General features: G+C 34.6%; 1 protein-coding gene across 1 annotated transcript in view; it reads right to left on the bottom strand.

Moving 5' to 3' along the window:
* Positions 1–15,658: 15,658 nt before the first annotated feature.
* Positions 15,659–25,751, bottom strand: part of LOC108739770 (receptor-type tyrosine-protein phosphatase alpha-like) — an 11,796-nt gene continuing 1,703 nt past the window's right edge. Inside the window, exons 2-4 of the mRNA XM_018473821.2 lie at positions 23,564–23,682; positions 16,781–16,868; positions 15,659–15,892 (exon numbers count right to left, since the gene is read on the bottom strand). Of these exons, the coding sequence (XP_018329323.1) occupies positions 15,792–15,892; positions 16,781–16,868; positions 23,564–23,682 (308 nt within the window). The 3' untranslated portion in view covers positions 15,659–15,791. The remainder of the gene's footprint in view (positions 15,893–16,780; positions 16,869–23,563; positions 23,683–25,751) is intronic.

Below are 25,751 nucleotides of genomic sequence, written 5' to 3'. Positions count from 1 at the left end.
GAATAGGAGAACAGAGGACTCTATGGAAGTCAATAAAAAATAGGCGAGATAGGTTGGTAGGACACCTTCTTAGGCATGAAGGTCTAGTCAGAGACATATTAGAGGTAGAAACAGGAGTTAGGAGGGGTAGAGGCAGACCTAGATTAGATTACTGTTCGCAAATAGTTAAGGATGTGGGCTGTTCTAGTTTTAGGGAAATGCGAAGTTTAGCTCAGGATAGGAAAGAGTGGAGCGGGTGGAGTTGGGGGATCGAAAGAGGGTGGTCACTTGAACAAAACCTGATATCCTAACCTACCCTATTGATAAGGATATTTAAATAATGTTTTATATAACTTTCTCAATTTTTATGTATTTTTCATTAGTCTTACCTTTGAATATTGTTTAAGAATGACTATATAAATATTTACATGCCCAGAAATGTATAAAAATTGGCATACTTATTAATTTTGAACCCCCATAACTTTTTATGGTACGGTGGTGGAAGAGACCTCCTCTTTTGATCACCCTCCACCCCCACCCCCGAAGGGCATCATTTAGATCTTTACCATCTAATTTTGTAGTCTAAATACTTCGACTAGATAGTTAAAAAATTAACTTTAAGAACCCATACAACTGGATAATACTTTATATATGCACGTTCCTACTTTTATCTCTGTTTTCAAGAACAATAACGTATAGCAATTATGTCGTGACACAATCCGTGTTTCGGTTTGACTCCAATTCAGTTTATTCTCTACAAGCAATCTATTGCTTTCCAGGGAAATGTAAAGTCGAGATATCGTTGTTTTGTGTAAAACAACGGATTTGAATTCATATGAAATATTTAAACTGAATTGTTTTTCAGTGTTAAATGTACCTTCGGTAGTACACGACGGTGACTTCGGTTGAAAAACACAAAGTTACAATTTTTGAAGCGTCCCCCGTTCTTCCACCGCCGCATCTGATAGTACTTTATATTCCTGACGAAAGCTGTCGCAGTAAATATATTGCAATCTGCATTTCATTTCGTTTGGTGAAAATGGCGGCGCAAACGAGGTAGTACACAACGAGCCCATAAAAGACTGCAGAGAGCTTCGACGAATGCAAAACCCGACGCAATATTGAATTCCGCCTGACGGGAATAGATTCTGTCTATTTCCTATTATACTCCCCATCTTATTCTAGAAATTTTAATTTCTTTCCTTACCCATTGTTTCGTTACGTGCTTTAACAAATACTTGCTGTAAACTCTGAGCCATCTAAAATGGCGGCTGAAGTAATAAAACTTCCAGAAATTTATTTTGTCGCATGGCTATTATCCCCAGAACTAAGGAGGATAGCTCGAATTTTATTTAGTGACAATGTCAAGGGACAATAACCCTTACTAAGTTCATCTTTGCAGTTGAAATTCACCGAAAATGTTGAACTATACCTAAATAAAACAGAGTAGTGGATGAAAGTTTTCAAACTATTTTGAGCTTTGTAGAAACAGGTACATAACAAATTATAAAACGTGTTTTGTTTTGATGGTGCCATTAAAGTTGTAATTGCCCTTAGGCATGAGCAAAATTGACAGTTTTATCGCATGAGCCGCCACTTAAGATGGCTTAGAGTTTATGTACATATTAAGAAAGCTCTACTGGGATCCGTCAAATGGGAGGAGCCTAAAAACATGGCGCCGATTAGGGAAAATTTATCGTAGTTCCTGTGGTGTACCCTGCAATTTCCAAGTTTTTAAATTACGATAAAATGATAAGTATTGACACAATATGTGATTGGGCTGACACAAAGCCTCGGAAAGGAAATTTCGTTGAAGGTGAGCGTGTTTTTAATGCCAATCACATTATAAAATTCGGAAATAACAAATCCGGAAGCTAGCCTTCAAATTCCGTCAAGTTTACTGCCTACTTTTTACAAACTTCGGATTTAAAAAGTGATTCACGTTATATAATTGGTGAGGTGATTCTGGGTGATTTAAGCAATATCATATCAATGACTTGCACGTGCAAAGCCGATTTAAGAGAACGTTGCAAACACATTATTGCAACTTTGTTGTATTGCAGCAGGTAGGTTCTTAACCTCAAAATACTTATATCGTATCATTAGAATTGTGTTAAATCAATTACACAGGAATAAATAATTTCTCACTTTATAATTTTAGTATGATTCTAGTTTTAAATATTAAGGTTATGGCTGATGGTAAATACTTGCTGAAATATAATCATGTGCATTAAAATGACGTGAACAAATTTTTATTCCGGAATTCACTTCTTTGATACCTACTGCTTTCATCCAAGCTTCTATTAGTTTACTTTTTTCTCTAATTTTCCGAATATATTTTTTACATATATAAAACGGTTAGTTTTTATTGGAAAGTAGTTAATGTAGGTGAAGAGTGAAGATCTATGTCTGAAGTGCTATTGCAGCTTTTCACTGAACATATTAACTTTTTATTTGATTTAACTTTAGAAGAAAACTTCGTCGACTCCATCATCAAAAAATTTTTTACTTTTTTAACGTGTTTTATTATTTTAATAAACAATTTTACAATTTGCATGCACAGTTCCTATATAAATTTTTCCCTCATTCGAGTTATAAATTTTGCCACCAGATGGTGTATACCCATTTGACGGATCCCAATTGTATCCGTCCTTATAAATACTCGATACAGAATAATGTTGCATATTTTATGTAAACGTAAAAAGATTCGTTTCTCAAAAATCATAAATGATACCTACAAATATGAATTCGTTTTGTTATGATTCGCTTTCCGTACGGTTACGGTTAAGCCGGCTTTTTGGTAACTTTGATTGTCACCTTAAAAAGTGTAAATCCGTTTATCACTGCAATTCGATGAGCACTTTCTCCGCCTATATGAAAAAGTTTCCCTGTAGGAATTTGCATAAAATGGCCACAATATTTTAAGCAAATGGCGATTTTACGTATCAAATAAAATAAAGGCTGTGGTTCATTTGATGCGCTAGTAAAGAGCACAAAAGGTTATGAATTACTAAAATTACCCGCGTAATAAAAGTGCCGCAGTTTAGCCTTTACTGCCGATAAAACTTAACACATAAATTTAAGTATCGGCCTTTCAGGACCTTTACATGTAAGTGTTCTAATAATCCGATTTTCTGCCCGGCCATTTACGCAGACATGTCAAGGGGTCTTAGGTCCGTCTGTCCGTTGTTTCAGGGGCTTTTGTTATAACAGGCTATTCGTATACTCCCTGTTTTTTTTATGGAAATAACGGTCTTTTTATAAAATAGGCTTTCGGTCTCGACAATGAATTATTTATGTCATTTACGCGCATTTATTTTTAAATGGTTGTTTCTAGTTTTTCAGTTTATTGATGCACAAATGTGAAATGTAAAAACGGATGAAAATTGATGTTAAAGTACCTAATTATTAAATGAACACTTTTCGATTGAAATTTCAAAATAAACAAAAGATAAGTATATCATGTATCACGGATAATCTAAATTGAACTTTATTCTATGATATTTTTTGTTTATCACAGATGTTTGGTTCAAAATAATCACGAATGGTTTGGGGTTATCGCAACCCTTTATTAGGCCTTAGCTTCTTATTCAAGCAAAGGCTTTGAAATATTTGATTGTAAGACTAAATATCTGACTTATATTTTTGACTCAATATTAATGCCTTGTAGTTCAGTTAAGGATGTTTGGGATGTATGTCAAAATGCTACGAGAAAAAAATTTGGAAGAACGTTCCTCATTCAATTCTAAAACTCCTGTAAAAATTACAAATTGATTCACTAAACCCTCAAAAAGTTATTGAAATTTTAAAAAATTGTAATTTTACACCTCATTTTTTGGAAATTAGTTAACCGAACAGATTAAATTTATTTTTATTAACAGAAAAAAGCTACCAGAAATTTCAAACTTTTATAATAATTAACTTAAACTCTGGAGAATCACTTTAGCGCAAGGTTATTCAAATTCACTAAATGGTTATCGAGGAAAAAATTAAAAATTAGCTGAAAATCTCGTTTTTACTTGATAATATAATGATAATATTTATAATTGTCTGAAATAAATGCAATTTTAAAGTTTTAATTATTATTTAAACATATTAAAAAGTTTTACGCTCATTATTAATAGAGATTGAAACTAAATATTTTTTTGTTTCGAAGTTGAAATCAAACCATATTCACTGTCAAAAGTCAGTTAAAAATTTCCCATATTATCCGTTATTTCTTATTTTATTCAATGTTTTTGGTCAAATTCCAAATTTTCTCTCAAACTATTTTTTAGTAAATATATATAGTGTTTATTTACTTCATGATATGCTGCAAAACCTAATTAATCACCAATTTCCAATTTTATGTACTCTTGTCTCCGATTGTACCTCCCAAACATCCTTAAACATAAAAAGAGAATTGACTTCAACGGTTAAGAAATCAACCGTATTTTTAACTAATTTCGAGACAGTGAAGTTCAGTGCTATTTTCCCCGTGATGTAAGATAAAAAAGACATCTCACAGTTCTCTTCTCAGTCGGAAGTGAAAACTTCTGCTGAACTTGTTCAAATGCCGTAGCATGTTTTATTGAAAACTTGAATTCTGCTGCCTGTTGTCTGCTAGCAAACGAATCTAAAGCGCACGGTTTAATTTTAATGCCAACTTTACTTTGACTTCCAGAAATGGACAGTCGACTTTGAAATATGCATCAAATAATCATTTAATAACAGAAGAGAGAAATAATATTGACGGTCTGTTTTAATATATCAAATACATATATAAGTATGTTTTGCAAAGAAGTTTGAATTCCTTAAACTTCATAAAAGTAAAATAATTAAAAAAGGGTACACTTAAGGTAGACGTCATTTACATTTATTTATAGGAGATTCTCAATTCGATTGTATTTTATTGTGTGTATGCCACGCGATTTTTTTGCCGATTGCGAACCGATTTTAATGCCCTTTTTATTGAATAGGCTTTATTTCAAGGATGCTCCCATTTGGATTTGAAGAAAATATTCCACCTTTGAGGGTGGAAAATAAGGGGTTTGTGTACATGTAGGTATAGAATTGAAGTCGGTTTTTATTTTTTATAGACATCGATATTGAAGGAGGAGAATATAAATAGTAGGGGAGGTAAAAAAATGAATAGTATTCAGGAAGGATCGGTTAAGGTTGTAGCTCATGCATAAAGAAAAATTTTTAACGTTTAATAATAATGTCATAAATCGATCCATTGTGAAAATCGTTATTGAACTATAATAAGAGAAATTTTGTGAAATACAAGTACTGTTATTGTTCCATTTACTATCTTAATCTCAACATCTGAAATAAGATTTACGGTTCAGGGGGTTATCTGTGGGTTAACGGTTAGTTTTGAGTGGAAATTTACTGATCAGTAAAATAAAACTTTAGATTGACTAGAAAGAAACAAAGTAAAAGGAACAATTCCTTCAGGGAACATCAATTTTTCCACTGGATAATCTGTAGAATAAGATTGATCTATCTCAAGAGAAGATCCTATTTGGCGTACTTGAAATCCAATTTTGCGTCTTCTCGCGCCTGTTGCCATACACTATGAAAAATAGCCGTCTGTATGTAAATCCGTAAATGACATTAAGCAGAACGTGCCACTGCACTTGCTATTTTCCAACTATCTGTAATGTCATCTGTATGAAATTTACGACATGTTTCCATTCCGTAATACTCCATTAAAAAGTTGTACATAAACAGACATGTTGAATGCGAAACTTTCCCGTAAAGTATGACAAGAATTTGACAAAGTGTACCTATGCCAAGAAAATAATATGCACAACAATGGAAAACGGCTTAAGAAAGGATAACCACACAGTCTTAAGACGGAAAAGTTTCGAAAATCGGCTGTTCTGACAAAAATGGTAATACATTATCCGAATTGCAAGATCCAGGTCTTGATTTCGTAAATAAACTGGCAAGAAAGTATATATACATACGTTCTTGACCTTATTTGCAACAATCAGAGCTGATAATTTCGTTAGGTGTGAATAGGTTCGTAATTAATATAATAGCACACGTACAGAGGTTTGTAGGCATACCGCACTTTCAGAAACTTGCGACATTCATCGTCTTCGACACCAAGAGCTTTTACAGTTGACGTGCTTCGACATAATGATAATTGTGTCTCATTAGAGTGGAATACTACAAACGCCTTGAACGTGCGGATAGACGTTCGAAATGTTATGTCTAACTGATGAATGGGTGTAAATGGAGTGAGAACAGCTCCTCGTGTGTCGTTAACAACGACGAACAACAACATCTCATATGGCGCAATCAGAGATGAATTTTCTGCTTTTGAGGAGAATGCTGTCTCTAATGAATCATATTTCAAAAATCGTTATTGATATTTTTTGTCAAGCACGCTCCACGTCTCTCTTAATTTCTATCCAATTTTTTTATTATTAAGACAAGCCGAGCTATCAAATTTATTTTTCATGTATTTTCCACGAAATAAAAGCATACTCCGGTTGAATTTCATGCATTACAAAAATTAATAACCTCGGTGCAAAAAAATGAGTTCATTGCTTTTAAAGATAAAATTAAACGGCCCGGTAACATTGAATAAGAACCTTAGTTTTGTCTATTTCCAGAAACAAAGTGTCTCAAAGTCCTTATTAGAAATTGTGACAAGAACGAGACAATGAGTATCTAATAATGAATCAAAAACGTATGAATTTTGGGAGTTCGAATTTGGTTTTCAAATCATCCATCTGATAAATAAATACATACTTACTATTAAACTAAACTATTAAAGGAAAATCTGCACTGATGAATCTGTTTTTAATCAGTGTAGATTTAGAGTTTTGTAAAAGAAATATGTGATAGAACCTACTGCTTAATGTAGGCATTCACAAAAAATTTTCGGTTAGAACCCATTTCTAAGAAAGTCTTTTTAGATCCTTTAGTCACTAATCCTTAAAGGTATCGCGTGAACATATATAAGCAGGCGGCAATAGAATTCAAAGGGTGCGAAAATATCAACGGTTCTTATCTCAAGCTTTCTATGCGACTTGGTTAAAGGTGGTTTGTGATATTTCCAGTCCATTTGCGATTAGAAAATGTTGTCCGGCCAACTCGAGAACACACAAATTCCCCCGCGTTTCACGTATATGATACATGTTTATGATAAAACCGTACCTTGTTGTTGATGCTAGTCCTATTACATGATTGAACGATACGATTTCTGGAAAATTAATTAATAGTATAGTTACAGGCGAATGATGAGGATATCGTGGATAGAGAAGGTTAGAAATGAAGAGGTATTAGAAACAATAGGAGAACAGAGGACTCTATGGAAGTCAATAAGGAATAGGCGAGATATGTTGGTAGGACACCTCCTCAGGCATGAAGGTCTCGTCAGAGACTTATTAGAGGCGGAAACGGAAGTAACGAGGGGTAGAGGTAGACCTAGATTAGGTTACTGTTCGGAAATAGTTAAGGATGTGGGTTGTTCTAGTTTTAGGGAAATGCGAAAATTAGGTCAGGATAGAAAACAGTGGAAGTGCGTGTCCAATCAGTCTTTAGGGCTGACGACTTTATAATGATGATAGTTAAGCCGTCGTCTAGAGTCGCAAGAGCCTTAAAAATGTCACCTATAGGGACTCGCCTACCTGAGACATTTCGCCATTAAAAGTATAAAAACAATTATTTTTGCTTAAATTTCCTATTTAAAACTTGGTTTGCATTGTAATAATTATACTACTTAAATTGCCAAGTTGTATCGCACTTAACCTCTGGGGAGGGACGTAGAGAAACTGTCTTTATGATTATGCAATTAATCATAGGAATGCGAACAGCATAATAAATTTAAATTAATTTTACACTTGTCTAACAATCTAAGATAAGTAAAAGAAGCATGTTCAGTCTAATTTTAATATGGATACAGAAAGGAAAAACTATTTCTAAAAGTAAAGTTATAATAACAATCTAGTTTATGATTGAATAAAATAATTCGAAGTGGTCTATATTCTGTCGAAACTGCCAGACGCGGATCGCGATTTCGATCTTTTTGGATCTCATCAGCGCGTCGCAGGCAGCTCCGACAGAACACAGACCAACCTTTACCTGCTGTCTTAACAGCGCGTTTTAGAAAATAGTCTAGTTTATGATTCATTTTAGTATTCGATGTAGAACATCATGAAGCAATGCGATAAATAATTATAAGTCATACTACGAATAAGATAGTAATTCAAGATCAACGGTTTAAAGGCAGCATATAAGAATGGGCACGTTATTCGATTGAATTGAAGTGCGAGTCTTTATACGTCGTCGGCGATCTATCTGGCCGGTTATTTCCACAGTAATTTTCTTCAGGATGGCGGCGGAAAGCAGTTTCCTGTCAGTGTGCTTTCGCCACAAATCACGGATTATTCCGCTCCTAACTAATATTTATTGCTCATCAAAGCATACGGTCCTTGGCGGTAATGGGAAACTGAGGACGTAAAGCGAGTAGTTAATAAAACGATATTTGCGCACCATTTGGCAATAGAATGCGGTTGTGAAACTGACTGCGACACCTATACAGTTACGACTGGTTCTTTCCCGTTTTAGTTTATGATGACAATAGAGCGCGAAAATCACGGACACGTTTAAGAAACCAATTAAATCGTGTCAATGAACGTCTAATGTCGTTCTTGCGCTATAAAGTTGGATGGTAACTGATTTACGAGGAGGCGGAAGGAGTGTAGCTAGTGTGAGCTCCTAATTGAACTAAAGTACCAAACTGCAACTATCTTCGTCGAATTGTGATACAAAGAAAGTTAAATTTTATTATTCTTCGCATCTCCGTCCTTCCATTATAGTATTGGTAGGTTTCATTTGATGCCTATCGACGCACAACAGTTTAAAGAATGTGTAAACAAAATAGAAAAACACCCCTGTCTCCACCTCATCGTCACACGGTGCTCCAGTTCATTTTGTTGTGTTGTGACGTACGCAGTGCCAAGTGTAAACCAGCGTCTATGCCGAAATTACGAAAAAATAAGAAGTACAGAAGACAACTAAACTCAATAAAACAATTGTTGTCTAGAAAGACGAATGAGAGGGAGCAGTTCCTCCGACAGTAACTCCGAACCCGCAGGTAATAACATGTAATTAATTTATTATGTATATATTATTAATTATTATTATGGGTATATACACACATATATATATATATAGATATATTTTCCAATAAGTTTACTCAGGTGTTAGCTGATTGCTAAGCCTTGTAATTTTGGTTTTAAAACAGACAATTTAATTTACGTTATATTATACTTAAATTAGTCGTTTTTTGAATCTTTATTTTTGCCCTTATGGGTCGCTTGTTTGTGTTTTCTTCCAAACAATCTACCTGCTTTCTAGCAGGCATACACCCTCTTAAAACCCTACACTGGTAAGGGACTGTTTTCAATGGTACTATTAAAGCTAGCACATTAGGCCACGCTAACTACTCTACAGGGTGTTAATCCAATTTCTCCCTTTTTCTTTTGCAAAATTACAAATTCCGATTCAGTCTAGTTCTTTCCATAAATACTTTGTAAAGTGTTAGCGATTGACGGAACTTTTGCATTGGCCACACTTGTGCACCCGAAGATTTCTGCCGGCATAAACATCACATTACCGCCGGCATAATAATTTATGGGATATTAGCTATTCGCTAAAGTTTTGCAGGCGCAGATTACTGCCTGCAAAAAACGTTGTTAGCCCTTTGGCTATGTATATGCATCCGCAAATTATTGCCTGCATAAAAACGTTGTTAGCCCTTTGGCTATGTATATGCATCCGCAAATTATTGCCTGCATAAAAACGTTGTTAGCCCTTTGGCTATGTATATGCATCCGCAGTTTACTGCCTGCAAAAAACGTTGCTACCTCTTTGGCTATGGATATGCATCCGCAGTTTACTGCCTGCATAATAGTATATGGGATGCTAGCTATTCGCTACAGTTGTTTCATCCGCATATTACTGCCCGTATAAAACGTTGTTAGCCTTTCGGCTATGTATATGCATCTGCAGATTACTGTTTGCATAAAATGTTCTTAGCACTTTGGCTATGCACAGGGACCCGCAGATTACTGCCTGCAAAAAACGTTGTTAGCCCTTTGGTTTTTTGCATCATCAGAGTACTACCGGCAGATCACAGTATACATTATTGTTAGTACTTTGGCTACACCTTTGCATCCGCAGTTTACTTCCTGCAAAATTTTTTAGGGTGTTAGATCATTGCCTACATTCTTACAGCCGCAAATTTTTCTCTGCATGTCATCATATATCTGTATATCATACATGTATTTTTCTACTAATGTTCAGTCACTTTACAGTCAAGTTTTTCGTCAATTGACCTTTCCGATTCTGGCCTCTGTAGGAAAACAAATTTTAGCATTAATTGAAGAACAGCCGAATACTGTAAGAGGCTGTGGACCAGATGTCCGCGAGGAGCTCGCTGTTAGATCGGCAGTGCATTTCCCAGAAGGGATGCCCAAGGACATTAAAAAGGAAATTTTTTGAAAAACATCCATTCCCAGGAAATTGCGAAAATTTACTTCTACCCATTTTAAACGAGGAAATAAAGTCAAATTTGCCTCCACAAATATCTAAAAATGACTACCTACTTGTTAACCTCCAACAGCAACTGGATGCTTGTTTTACAGCGACGGGAGGTATATTTTCCAAGATTTACTCGAGAAACTTATTGACGCAACCCAAATTATGCCCGGAATACACAAGGCATTATCTTCAAGAAGGGAAATTCCAAATAAACCCGTATATTAATGAAGATTCGAGAGCAGCGGCAGCACAAAAACCGATTGATAACCACTTGTTGGGAGAGGTTTTCCTTTTAAAGTAAAAACTCGTCAGAAAATGAGGAAAGTAGAACAAATCCAAAGAGCTGTTCACCCAGACCTCTCTCGGGCGGGGCCATCGAGTAGATCTTAAACTCTGGGCGCCCGTATCGGAAGCACAGGCGGAAGATAAAGCAAAAACATCTAAAACCGAAGCAATGGAAGAGACAATGCATAGATCAGATCAAGAAAAGAAAGGGGGGAAACGTACCGTCCACGCAATAGTGGTCGGAAGATTGATCGTAAGTAGAGGTAATTACGCTTCTTGTAGGCCGTTTAACATTATTGAAAAATGCTTGGTTTGAAATAAATTCAGAGGTTCCTTATTGGCTGGATGGGTTAAATTTACCACTCCACTTAAAACCTAAGCAACAAAAATTTTTAACAGTCCAAATTTACGGGCCTATACTGACGAAATTAGGGAGTAGCTTAGAAAAGGTGACATATCAGAAAGCCACTACAGCAGGGGACATTTTCTATCTACTTAGTTTTTAGTCAAAAAAAAAAAAAAAAAAAAAAAAAAAANAATGAAAAAAAAAAAAAAAAAAAAAAAGAAAATGAACTAATATAAGTTTATTCTTAATGTCATGGAAGTAAATGGTTATATATTAAAAATCAACATTTTAAGCTAGAACATTTATCACAATGCCATTAGATTGGTTTCTCAGGATTGTTTCTTAGCAAAAGTAGACCCTAAACATGCTTACTTTCTTATACCAATACGTAAGCGATATAGTATATACTTAACATTCTCCATCTGCGAAAAATTATATGAATTTAACTGTCTGTCATTTGACTTAAACATTGCCCCATTAGTGTTCACAGAGCTCTAAAAACCGGTTGCAAAATATTTGCGACAGCAGGGTTTTAAAATCATAATTTACCTTCATGATTTCTTTATAATGGGTAATAATTTTGATGAATGTTAGCAAGTTGTTAGATTTACGCAGAGCCTTTTAACAAGATTAGGTTTTGTTATAAATGGAGATAAAAGTAGCCTAATTCCTACTCAGGTTTTAGAATATTCGGGATTTATCTTCAGTACAAAGGAAATGATCTTGGGCCTGACCCAACAAAAAGTACAAGAAATTAAGATTTATTAAATTTTATAAACTACAAAGATGCACAATTAGAAAATTCGCATCGTTCATAGGAAACCTTGTCGCAGTAGCACCGACCTTAAAATATGCATGATTACACATAAAAATTTTTACTCAGGGAATTAACTGGTGGCTAGAAAATATAAATTGTGCAACAAAAGAACAAAAGCAAAGATCGTTTTGTTTAGAAATTTTCTCGGATGCGTCAGATACGGGTTGAAGGTTGAAGGTTCTCACCATATTAATTCGCTAGAATTAAGTGCGTTATTTTTTGTTTACGCCCTAAAATGTTTTGCTAAACACGAACGAAACTGCGATATTTTACTAAGCACTGATATAAACACCAGGGATAACATAGAAGTAGACCTATTATCCAGAAATAAATATAATAAAATGGAAATACGAATTAGACAACGGGACCATTGAAAAAATTATAATGACCTTTGGCACTCCAGATATTGAATTATTTGCTTCAAAATTTAATGCAAAAAATCTGTTTCAGGCGGGGCCAAACCCCAATTCTGCTTTTATTGACGCATTTACGTTAAATTGCCAAAATAGGTTTTTCTATGCCTTCCCACCCTTCCTTATCATTGATAAAGGCATACAACAGATCCGCTTAGAGCAACAGGTGTATTAATAGTAACAAATTGGTCAACACAATCAGGGTACCTGCTCTTTAAGGAATTACTTATAGCCGAATCCATTATTTTCACTTCCGATGATAATCTACTCATACTCCTTTGAGAGAGAGACATCCCATCACCAGGACGCTTTCGCTGGTAACGAGGAAGTTATCAGCATCGCGATGAAACAAAAAGTGAAGAAGTCATCCATCTCAGAAAAACCTTAAAGCAGTATACCATTTGTTATAAGAAATGGTGGAAATTTTGTATAGAAACAAAACATAATCCATATCAGTATACCTTACACACTTCGTTAATTTTTCTGCAGGATAATGTTAACAAAAACCTTTCATACTCATCACTTAATTCGTACAGGTCGGCCTTATCCCTCTTATTTTCCATTAGGCCTAAGGAGGAAACTATTTTGAAACGTTTCTGTAGGAGTATATAGTATAAAACCCAACTACACCTACATTTGCAGCAACTTAAGATCCATAGCCTGTCTTGTTTCTCTGGGCGATTTACTCCTCCCCTACACTTCTTATCACTTCAATGCCTCTCTGAAAAATTAGTTACCTTGCTTTTGCTAACATCAGGTCAACAATTGAAAACAATTTCAATGTATATCTAGATAATATTTTTCAAGCTACCGAAGAACTCGAAACAATTCCAGCAAGAATAAACACTTCTGGCCTTAGAAGAAAACAGCCCTACTTGGCGTTCCCCCTTTTACAAGGGAAACCAGAACTATATGTGCCATTCACACTACTACAATAAGGAAAAAGAACAACCACTAACTGTAATTTATTAATCATAACTCATAAGAGGTTATATCATCCGGCCTCTACTCAAACTATAGACAGAGGGGTAAAGACAGTTTTAGTTTACTTCAGCAGTTTTTTGATCAGGGATAGATATCGATACGATTCGAAATAGTGCGGATTGGACAGAGAAATGTCAGGTTTTTTCATAGTTTTTACAACATACCCCTGGCCAAAATGCAGGAAGGGTGTTAAACAACAGCTTTTNATCAGATTTTATTATTTTAATATTGAACACGCCAAGAACCAAAAATGAATATAACTTTTTGGTGTTGAAAACTCCAAAGACACATTTGTTCATTTTTTTTGGGGATTCATCACAACATTTATCAAATTTTGATTTATATTTGATACACTTTATCGATAACGACAGCGATGAAGAATGAATATCGGATCAATAAATGTGTAATATATTTATTGAATTCTTTAAATAGAACTCTTTCTAATAGTAAGTGAATATTTGTTGATCACAATTTGTGGCTTCTACATCTAGCCATACACCAATAAAACTGATTCTAGCGTCTCAATATGATAGCAGAAGTAATATTTCTTCTAACGTGATGTAATGTCCCAATTGGCCAATTGTATTGAACTTGTATAAGTATTTTTCTTTTTTAAAAAACTCCCAAATAAAACAAACCCGGAATTACGTCGTTTTTGACTATAAATTCGCTTAAATCTATGTATAAATTTAGTCAGCCTTGTTCCTTGACATCAATCCGTATATTGACAGTGAAAAGCATAATATCTGTTTAGTAAATTTAGAAAGTATATGGTAAACACTATTTTTAAACTTTAATCGCAGATGAAAATCGGGCTACGTTTTCTTTTTAATGGGCATCCTTGACAGTTTCACGCAATCCCTAAATGTACACGAATATAGGTACGTTTTAAAATTAGAATGTGACGTTAAAGTTCCAGTAAACTAAATATTTATTATAAGATAATAAAATATGCCGTTGCGCGTGACACTGAATCCTTTTTTTTTACTAAAAAATAGATAATCATAACAGTAGACAATCCAGCATTAATCAAAGTATATAAACATCATCTATGGGAAAACATTAACGAATCGCGATTAGTTGATAAAAATCTTAGCCAGAAAAATATCCCAATATTATTTAGAGTTAATAAACACTTCAAGAACACTTTTTATTATGGAATAAACTTTTCCAGTCTAACGTTTTTTGTTCTTTTCTTTTGGGAATTAAGTGAAATAATGAAATTTACAACTACGTTCGCTTTTTTAATGAATGTTTTCTTCATTTTTATTTTCGCTGCGTTCGTTTGGCTTGGTAAACTCAATTATTTCTCGAGCTATCCCGTCGGTTTTAAGTCGCTACTTTTTTGTCATTTTTCGACTCCAACCGAAATTGTCATTAATAAGTTTTGGGAAGCGAATTCCGTTGTTGGAAAGTAATTTTTGACAACTGTGATGTTAAGAAAACAACTTCTACGTCATTTGTTGTCGCTGATGCATTCGTGTACTCGTGAAAAACTTTTGAGTACCACCCAAAGTGAGTAGCGAATATAGACATTTAAATCCATCCGCATTATTGCAATTGTTTAGTTTCATTTCGATTACATAAAAATTCTGATCGAAAAAACAGCAGTATCCTGGATATTATTGGAGGAATGCCTAAGAAATCCTATCTTTTATTTAGACGTTTTAGTAGTCAGCTGGTTTCAAAGTATTGTATTACAAGATGAGATAGTTGCATCGATTATATATACAAGACTTTTTCATCTATTAACATTTGCGATTTTCATCTACACTCCTTGGACGTCCACGTGTTGGCCCCACCTACCTACGATTGCTTAGTATTCTACAAGGTCATTTCGACCCTTCGACCTCTCTCCTTCTTCCTCCGTGCGTACTTTCAAAAACTAATTAACGTTTCTCCAAACAAATTTTATCACAGCTTGTTATCCCCTTGGGGATAGAATTAAAAAAAGAAAACACTCCTTAGTGCACTCCTACAGTCCCCAAATTTCAAATGCCTAATCGCTTTTGAAAGTGATTTCAAAGATATCGCTGTGCTTTTCTCAATTTAAACTAATTTTCACCTGATTCAAGGATTTTATTAGCAACAACTTCGTAAAATCCTAATCCAGGAATATCGTTTTTTATTATATTAATTATCCTTTACAAAGATAAACATATAAAATTATATTAATTTACCTTTTCTTTCATAAAACGACTAAGATTAAGTATGAACAGAAATTGTTTTAAAATGAAACAAAAACGAAAGTTAATTACGTGAAGCATCCCCATATTGCGATGACCGGTGTGCTGTTTGTTTAGTTATATAGTTAAGCAAAATCAAATTCTTGAAGTGTTGCCAAAAATGCGCACAGCATTCTATAATACACGTTAACGATAGTTGTTGCATGTGTGCATCTATTTCAGTTAGTACGTAAATTTTACACATATGTAGTTATACTTACGTCAACGTACGAAGCGTTTATGTAATCGGAATCATTTTCGTCACCAACTTTCTCTAAAACTACCCGGTTGTAGTCATCTGAAAGAAGAAAGCACAAGGAATTTCAGTTCGAAATTTGTAGAGGGTAAAGTTGAATCAAAGCAGAATTTTGGTTTTGGGAATAGAAACTGGGAAAAGATGAATATGTTTTTCATAATGTTGATGCAGAAGGAGACAGGAAACTTTAAGATGGTTGGACCATTAAGAAATACAGTAATTTGATTATTAATTAGTGAATTGATATGGCTTTTGATCGGACTTCTTTTGCTACTGTGAATTTTTACTTTTTTTAAATTTTAATATTGAAAGCTCATGCGTAGAGTCTGCCCTTGAAGTTTTTAGTTATTTAAGTGAAGCAATAAATCTTTATTTTCAAAACAGAGTCCTTTGATGTCCGGCTAAAATAAGCCAAAAGCCAAAGAAAAGAGTAAAATCAATCTGTTTATGAAATATTTCTTTTAAGTTAAAATACACAAATACAGTTTAATTTTCGGTTATTTTTAAAGAAGGATAAATGAATTAAATATCTAAATATAACTTAATAAATTAACCATTTGTGCTATACACAATTTCATCTTAAATTAGATTCTGTAACTACGAGCCCCAGGTCACAATCAGTATAAAGTTTGCCCAATAATCAATACAATTTTATATATTATTTGCAACAATATATACTAGGTATCTTTTGTTTTCAAAACCGCACATTCATTGTTAATTTTCATGATTTTCTAAATTGTAACGCGAATAGAATTTTACGTAACTGGAGTAAACTAAGTGCTATCTAACTTGAAAAGTACACCCCAACTTGCGAATGGGATTTGGGATTAGTTTGAGTCGGGAAATGCGAAAAGTTCTTTCATCCAATAAATTTAATGCAAAAGTAGTGCATCTGAAAAGCGATTTTACTGACGTAAAATCAATACTTACAAGGAATGCATCTTTGGTTTTGATTCTTCTTTAGATTTGCCTTTTTGGACGCATGCCTGCAAGAATGCTGCTCCACTTTTATGGCAACCTGAAACCGAAGGGAATAATAAGATATTTTTCTCGATCTTCTTACGACTTATTTTCAATTTAAATCAGTATTGAAGGCACAAGAAGGAATAATACGTAATAGTACTGCATACTATCAGCGACTATCAAATATAGTTATGTATTTAATTTAATTAACAGTTGATATTTAATTAGTCGTTCCACAACCGTCACTATTTACATTTTTCATCGATGTAAGTTGCTTAATTGTTATCGCAAGTTTCTCTATACCAGGGGTGAGTAACCTTTTTAATCAATAAATTTTAAATTTTTTTGGCGGGCCGCACAAAAAGTAACNACAAAACTTTATTTATAATAAACATTAGAATAAAAAAATATAAAATTAAAAAAAAAAGTAAAGATTAAATATACAAATTTTAATGCAAAATAAATACAAACAAGAAAAGAACAATAAAACGAATTGTCTTGAAATTTTTAATGAGAAATTCGGCACTGTTTTTTCGATACAAGTTTATCAATATCAACCGGAATTGATGAGCTACCTACACGTATTTTTCGTCAAAAGCGGAAATTTCTCAGGGTTCACATACGATTTATAAAAAATTTTGATGTTTGCTGAGAAAAATACATTTTTTAAATCGGTTTTTTCTGCATGTCAATCACTTCCATTTGAAAGTTGATAAAATAAATTCAATTTTAGAAATGCCTGGCGGGCCGCATAAACATATATAACGGGCTGCAAGCGGGCCGCGTGTTGCTCATCCCTGCTCTATACGTTGTCAATTCACGCCCAGGACCGGACTTCGAGTTGCAACTTTCGTCGTTTTCTTACAAATATATTTGTCCCTTAACCATGCTACTTTACTCAGCATGCGATTCCCTTTTGCATCTACTTAACTCGCTCCGAAACTTACTACCTCTTTCAGAAACACTCTGTATATGTATACATCATCAGCATGAACCACAACAGTCCTTTATTCGCTGGATAAATTACGAAGAATTTTATTTAAAAACCTTGAAAAACAAATAAGCCGCCGCATGTCAACAACAACAACAACTCAATAATCTTAAAAGCCTTTCAGCCCTTTCTCCGGGAATTTTGCTTCGTGAAGATTTATTTGCTTGAATATTTACACCGGTTTGACCTTATTTTTTAACAAAGAATTATTTTGTAGAAATATTACTACAAAAGGGATTTATATTTCTTTTATACACCATTCTCTTTTCAGTTAATATTTAGCTACTTACAATTGTAATGATTTTATAAAAAACTTATGGTTTTGCCTAGAGTTGGAAGATAAGCCAGTTTGGTCTAGTCCACGGTTGCCCTGATTTGAAATTTAAAATTCGGTTTGGCTTAGGCAAAAGTATTTTACCATGAATTCGGATATCACCGGTGATAAATCTAGGAATAATTAGTTTATACTAGACCCATTCCTCTTCGGATAAACCAGTATGGTCTAGCTAAAACGAGTTTATCCGAAATAAGTAGAACAACTATAAATCAAATGTTTTTTCCGAGCTAAGTCGTTTAAAAGTAACAAATCTATTTTATTAAACCCAAAAGAAACATTCCTAAATATATGAAATCCTATGACTTAATAGTGGATTAATATGCAATATTAATTTAAAATCATTTTTTCGATTTTTATTTACCCACTACAAATTACTTCAAATTAATGAGACAAAAATTGTTGTCACACCCCCGACGTTTAGTGGTAGAACATTGGTGCGTAAAGCCAAAGGTCCGGGGTTCGATTCCCGGCGGGGGTTTGACAACAGCAACAATTTTTCCCTCATTAATTTGAAGTAGTTTGTAATGGGTAAATAATAAATCGAAAAGATGATTTCAAATTAAGAAACATTCTTGTCAAATTTAAAGTCTCATGCTATTCCCAATGGTTTATCCATTAGGGTTTGATATCCACGTGGGATTAAACTTCCTGAACATTTACGTAATAATATCTGTGTACATTGTACATATACAAGTCCATTAGACAGAGGGTAGGTCATCAATTTCAAATGTTTAACCCTTGTAATAGTCATATGACACCACAGTTGCTGGTGACGTGTCTTATCATACATAGTGTGGATAATTATTAGAATCCTCCAAAGTCACTTCGTCCTATTCAATTCCGATGTTTCAGTAATTCGATTACTGTTCGTGTTGTTCACGTCAATTATTGTATATTCTGTTAATTACTGGCGACCATCGGGTAATAATTATGCCATTAAAGGCGATAGTACGTTTCAAGAACCATTGCGAAGTCGTAAATTTGAAATTCATTTGAAATTCTGTCCTGAATTGAAACCGATTTGAAATTGCGTGACGGAAATCAAAGTGAAACGTCTAAAGATCGGTCATGTTTAATTATTTAATTAAAATTCCTTGTAATGATATTGAAGCACTCATAATGCCTCACGATTTTCAATCTAATGATAAGGACTTTCTTTTTTTTTGTTTCTTGAATAGTTCAAGGCAACTAGGTATATCGATCCAGTTGATGCTATCTTTTCACATAATTCTCTCTAATTTACGTAATTTGTCAACTGCCGTTTAATACAGTGAAAATTGTTAGTCAGGGGGTAAAAAAATACATTTTGTTACAGCAATTAGTAAACCAACATTTAGTCATATGGTGCAAGGCTTTTTCAAGGAATCAATATAGCTTAGAATCAAAAAGCAACTGTCTGGCTATTAAAACCTGCTCACTTATTAGCAATCTATCGGGTTGTTCGGAAAGTCATTTCGTTTATTCCCGACAGATGATTTAATTGTATTCTTTTGCACCCAACTTCACATTTAAGCCGTATAATTTTTATATGCTTTGAGAGCTCATATAGCAAGGCTTGTGTGTGAAAAATTCCAATTAATTCTACGCAGTAGTTTTTGGTTGGTGCCCTTTTAAATATGGAGAGCGATAAGCAGCATTTTCGACATATCTTACTGTTTTACTACAGAAAGGGTAAAAATGCTGTTCAAGCCAGAAAGAAATTGACTGATGTGTATGGAGAAGGTGTGTTGACAGTACGCCAGTGCCAGAACTGGTTCGCTAAATTTCGATCCGGCAATTTTGATGTCGAAGATGCACCACGTTCGGGAAGGCCGGTTGAAGCTGATAAAGACGCGATAAAGGCATTAGTTGATGTGAACCGGCGAATAACAACACGTGAGATCGGATTGAGGTTAAATTTATCAAATTCAACAGTTTATGACCACTTGAAAGGCCTGGGATTATCCTCGAAGCTCGATGTATGGGTTCCCCATGTTCTCACAGAGAGAAATCTGTGTCGCCGCATTGACGTCTGCGATTCGCTTCTCAAACGTCACGAAAATGATCCGTTTTTGAAGCGCATCATCACTGGGGACGAAAAATGGGTTGTATACAACAACGTCAAACGCAAGAGGTCATGGAGCAAAAAAGATGAACCGGCTCAAACCATTTCCAAAGCCGATATTCACCAAAAAAAGGTGATGCTGTCTGTTTGGTGGGATTTTAAAGGAATCGTTTTTTTTTAGCTTTTACCGGATAACACAACGATTAATTCGGAAGTCTACTGTCATCAGCTGGACAAACTGAATGATGCACTTCAACAGAAAAGGTCAGAACTAATCAACAGGAAAGGTGTAGTGTTTCACCAAGACAACGCGAGACCTCACACAAGTTTGGTCACTCGCCAAAAGCTTTTACAGCTTGAATGGGATACAATGCTACACCCACCATATTCTCCAGACCTGGCACCATCGGATTATTATTTGTTCCGGTCACTCCAAAATTTTTTAGACGGTAAAACCTTCACCTCAAATGAGGAGGTCAAAAACCTCCTCGATCAGTTTTTTGCCAGCAAAGACCAAAAATTTTATGAGCGTGGAATTATGCTACTACCAGAAAGATGGCAAAAGGTGTTGGACCAGAACGGTCAATATATAATTTAATAAAGTATTTGTTTATTATACGGAAACTGTCTTTCATTTCCACAAAAAAAAACGAAATGACTTTCCGAACAACCCTATAATAAGTACGTACTGCATTGCTTGTTAGTTCAAGACTTTACTAGATCCTTTGTGGCCTTGTGGCAGAATATTGGTTTCTGTATTGCTAATGCAAAAAAATATTGTTTCCTTTGACTTTGATTTTTGTCGGTGCAATACATCAAGATGTGAAGAAGTAGAAACTGGTTTAACATTAGAAGGGTTTGCCCCATTTGACAGGTTTTGTTGTTTTTTTATTGAGCAAGATCGTAAATTGCTGAGTAAGACTTTTCGAAATCGCTAACAGCTTGGATTACCCAATGGAGTGTTCTTTATTCGAAGAAAATAATTGCTGTCAATTATGTATAATCACTTGTTCGAGAGCGCTTCGTAATTTCCATTACAAAGGAAATATCGATTTTCAGGAGCGCATTTGGGCAGGTTGCCCCGTCAAAGGTGTTTTTCGCCTTCCTTTTAAAATTACTCCAAGGTCTTCGGCAATTTTCTTCCCTCCGATTTCCTATTACATCTTGTCTCCGACGTTTAAGACATTAGATAAACAATTTCTCGTTTCATCCTAAATACACTTTCACTTAAAAGAGAAAACCGACAAAGGTATAAAATAATTTTCCAGAAGTTTTAATCTTTTTATTGAACTTTGACACATACGAATTTCATTGCTTTCTGTATTCGACTGTAGCATCTTCAGGGTAATAATGTTCGTTACGTACTTAAAATTGAAAACTTTTACCCCGATGAAAAGGCGGTGCCTAATAAGACTTACACTGTGGTGCAAAACCGGAGAGTAGATAGGAAAGAACTAAAAAAAAAAATCTTTTGGGTGTTTCATTCCCACCAGCTAGTAATGCTGGTGGGCGGGCAGTCCCTCCGGACTATGCCGGAAGGTAGGGCGGAAGGCCCTCTTCAGCCTGCTTTCAGGAATCGTGGGAATGGGTGGGCGGTGGTTCGGGTGAGAAAGATGAGACGGACGAAATGAAGACAGAAGAGAGTGAAAAATTATCTGTGGAATATTACTGCCTCAGCATTTGTCTAAGTGATCCAAGGAAACCATAGAAAAACTTGGACCAAGGCAGACGGACCCGGAATCGAACCGGCATCCTCCCGAATGCTAAGCAATGGTCTAAACCTCAAGGCCATGCCGCTCGGTCGAAAAGGATTTTCTCTTTCTTTTGAGTGTTTCATTCCCACCAGCTGGTAATCTTGGTGGGCGGGCAGTCCCTCCGGACTATGCCGGAAGGTAGGGCGGAAGGCCCTCTTCAGCCTGCTTTCAGGAATCGTGGGAATGGGTGGGTAGTGGTTCAGGTGAGAAAGATGAGGCGGACGAAATGAAGACAGAAGAGAATGAAAGATTATCTGTGGAATATTACTGCCTCAGCATTTGTCTAAGTGATTCAAGGAAACCATAGAAAAACTTGGACCAAGGCAGACGGTTCCGGAATCGAACCAGCGTCCTCCCGAATGCTAAGCAATGGTCTAGACCAGGGATGGCGAACCAATGGCACGCGTGCCATTGGTAGCACGCGACACAATATTTCGGGCACGTCACTAATGTTTCTGTGATTGATTCTTTAATCAAGGAATTTTCAGCAAGATTTTCTCACTTCAGAGAATTATCGGAAATACTAATACGAAAGTTTATTATGTACCCTGATGTGACATTTGATAAAATAAATTGAAGAATCTGAAATGCAGCTGATTGATTTCCAGTCTAGTTCAATATGATTCAAAAAGTTGTTGGAACAAGGAAAGAGAATTTTTGTGATGNTTTTGTGGATAAATAAATGCTTTTCTTATTTTATTGTTATTATTCACAACTGTAATTGATGTAATTTGGACAATAAATTGAATTAGATCTAACATTCATTCCTCTTATGGAATATTGATAGGAAAATTTATGTAGGTTTTGTAAAACCACGATTTTAATGCAAAGTGTAAAGTATTAACGGTGAACTAGAAAGCTGAAAAGTCATCCCATTTTGTTTGGACGGGTAAATCAATATATTTATACAGATATACGCAAATGAATATTTATGAATTTCATAAACAAGGATTTGACAGAACATCCCTCATGCAGTTGTTTATCGATCGACAAGAACGTCCTTTAAATGAGATGTTTTTCAGACTCCATAAGTAATCATGATATTTACTGATACTGAAAGTTTACTTATGCAATTAGTGCGTCAATTAATCAAATTATCATACACCCACAGTACTCCTTCCGATTTCTATCTGCCAATTTTCAATTTTTCTGTTTATTTTATTTATATTAATAAAACTACAGACATTTCCTTCTAATTAGTAAATGTTAGCATCAATTGAAGAATTACTTTAGTTTGTAAATCAATGGAATTTCTGATGAACTAATAAATCATTTGTAGTAATTAATGTTAGATGATCTAAAGAAACAACTTTTCTACTTTTGATATTGAAACAAAAAAGAACACCGACGAATTTCTTTTCCGCAATGAAAACCTTGGAAAATTTTTGGTTGTTTTCGATTATTCTTTCCTAACAAATTAAGAGACACGCAATCAAATAAAAAAAGGCCAAATTGGTTTATCTGCCGTTGTGAAGCATTTTCTTTTGTTTCTTGTTAGCGATCTGATTTAGAAGAAAAAACAGTGGTCCAGGGTTATTTTCTGATTCCTGATTTCTTTCAAGAAACATTTTGAGAAACATGGTTTTATGAATATGTATGCGATAAAGTCCACCGCTATCTGTACCTGAAATTCTAGCTTGAAAAGGACCGGAAATTTCCGCCGTTGATCCACAAACTTGGGAAATTCTTTTATTGGAATGGCTTTTTCATTTATTGAGGCTAACATCGAACCATTTTCATTTTCTGAAAAAAAAGAGAAGACTCATGTTAGCATTCAAACAAAATCAGGTCGTGGAAAAGCGATGTTCATTAGTAATTTACGTTTTTCAACTTTTTCATCAAAAGTTAACACTCTAATGATTTTGCGTGGAGACATCTTTTACCCAAAACGATAATAATTAATCGATAATGTATTATCACTAATATTAATTGTTAATTCATACGATCAGTTTTGTTTAAAGAAATTCTCTCTGCACTTGTGATTGTATTATTTTATGTAACTGAGATTTACTGAAATTAAACTTAATATGTGATTTTCAACGCCAGAATGAACACATAGTTGAATTCACCGGGGAAGGGGATTATAGCAAACACATTTGTGAACGGGAAGAGGCAAGGAAAAGTAATTATCCTTTGGCTTTCAGCCTGTTTATTATCCACTACTACATTCCTTATGTATGCGCGTACAATTAATTACTTGCTGGAGGTAAACGAATTTCTCGGTTATTGAATCACCACTGTGGAATACGATTAATCAGGGTCGTCTACGCATTTATTTAATTAAATATATTAAGAAACGTTCTCCTTATTAATTGCTATTCTGTTGTTCAGTAGCCAATGCTAAAGACATACAAAGTGTTTCTAAAATAAGTAACAAGGGCACTATAAAACAAGTAAATTAAGTAGTTAAATGTTTTGTAGTCTGAAAGTCTACCGTTTTCGAGAAAAACGTATTAATAAGTTAATGCAAGGGTCAGTCCGGCCCTGGCAGGATCACGCAGGGAAATACGACATTGCAACGCTGCATAACAGCATCTGTGTTGTACTTCCTTTATATTTTTGTACTGATGGATTGTTTGTTATTTGTTAGATTAGGTGTGTTTACAGCCAGCCTAGGGTAGTTCTTTCTAGGCTTGTATTTTGTATGTATGCACCCATGCGTGTAGACAGTGTCATGGGATAGTGCAGAATAGTATATAGTATTGGCCAATGCGTGAGTTTCTAGAAAGACATCTTTTTAACATCTAAATCCGTTTGACTTCTTTATTTGGGGTTACATGAAACAGTGCGTACATCAAATGCCAGTGCAGAACGCTAATGATTCGCACGACCCTGTATGATCGCTGCAAATGAAATACACCAAATGCCAGACGGTTATGCGCGACTCAGAAATAGTTTTTGTAGTACGTTCGTATATGTGTGTTTGCTGGTGTTGTAATTAAGTTTTTCTGTTGGGAGTGTGGCACTATTGGCAAACTGCCCATAAAAAAAAGTAACGCGCATTGTCAATACCTCAATGGTGGTTTTGAAATTTAAAAAATTGCTATTACCTATCCAGAGGAAATTAATATACCTATTAAATTTTTTTTTCCACAACCGTCACTTTTTACATCATTCATCGATGTAGTTGCTTAGTTGTTATCGCAGTTTCTCTCTACATTAACAATTCACGCCCAGGGCCGGCTTCGGATTTTACAACTTCGTCTGATTTTTTTTGTCCCTCAACCACACTACTTTACTCACTATGCTCCAAAGAATGCTACTTATTTCAGAAATATTTTGTGGATAAATAAATGCTTTTCTTATTTTATTGTTATTATTCACAACTGTAATTGATGTAATTTGGACAATAAATTGAATTAGATCTAACATTCATTCCTCTTATGGAATATTGATAGGAAAATTTATGTAGGTTTTGTAAAACCACGATTTTAATGCAAAGTGTAAAGTATTAACGGTGAACTAGAAAGCTGAAAAGTCATCCCATTTTGTTTGGACGGGTAAATCAATATATTTATACAGATATACGCAAATGAATATTTATGAATTTCATAAACAAGGATTTGACAGAACATCCCTCATGCAGTTGTTTATCGATCGACAAGAACGTCCTTTAAATGAGATGTTTTTCAGACTCCATAAGTAATCATGATATTTACTGATACTGAAAGTTTACTTATGCAATTAGTGCGTCAATTAATCAAATTATCATACACCCACAGTACTCCTTCCGATTTCTATCTGCCAATTTTCAATTTTTCTGTTTATTTTATTTATATTAATAAAACTACGGGAAATACGACATTGCAACG

Source organism: Agrilus planipennis, unplaced genomic scaffold, assembly GCF_000699045.2.
Source record: "Agrilus planipennis isolate EAB-ADULT unplaced genomic scaffold, Apla_2.0 scaffold54, whole genome shotgun sequence".
In the NCBI taxonomy this organism is placed as follows: domain Eukaryota; kingdom Metazoa; phylum Arthropoda; class Insecta; order Coleoptera; family Buprestidae; genus Agrilus; species Agrilus planipennis.
The sequence above is the reverse complement of the archived record's forward strand: the minus strand, read 5'-3'. Positions and strand labels throughout refer to the sequence as shown.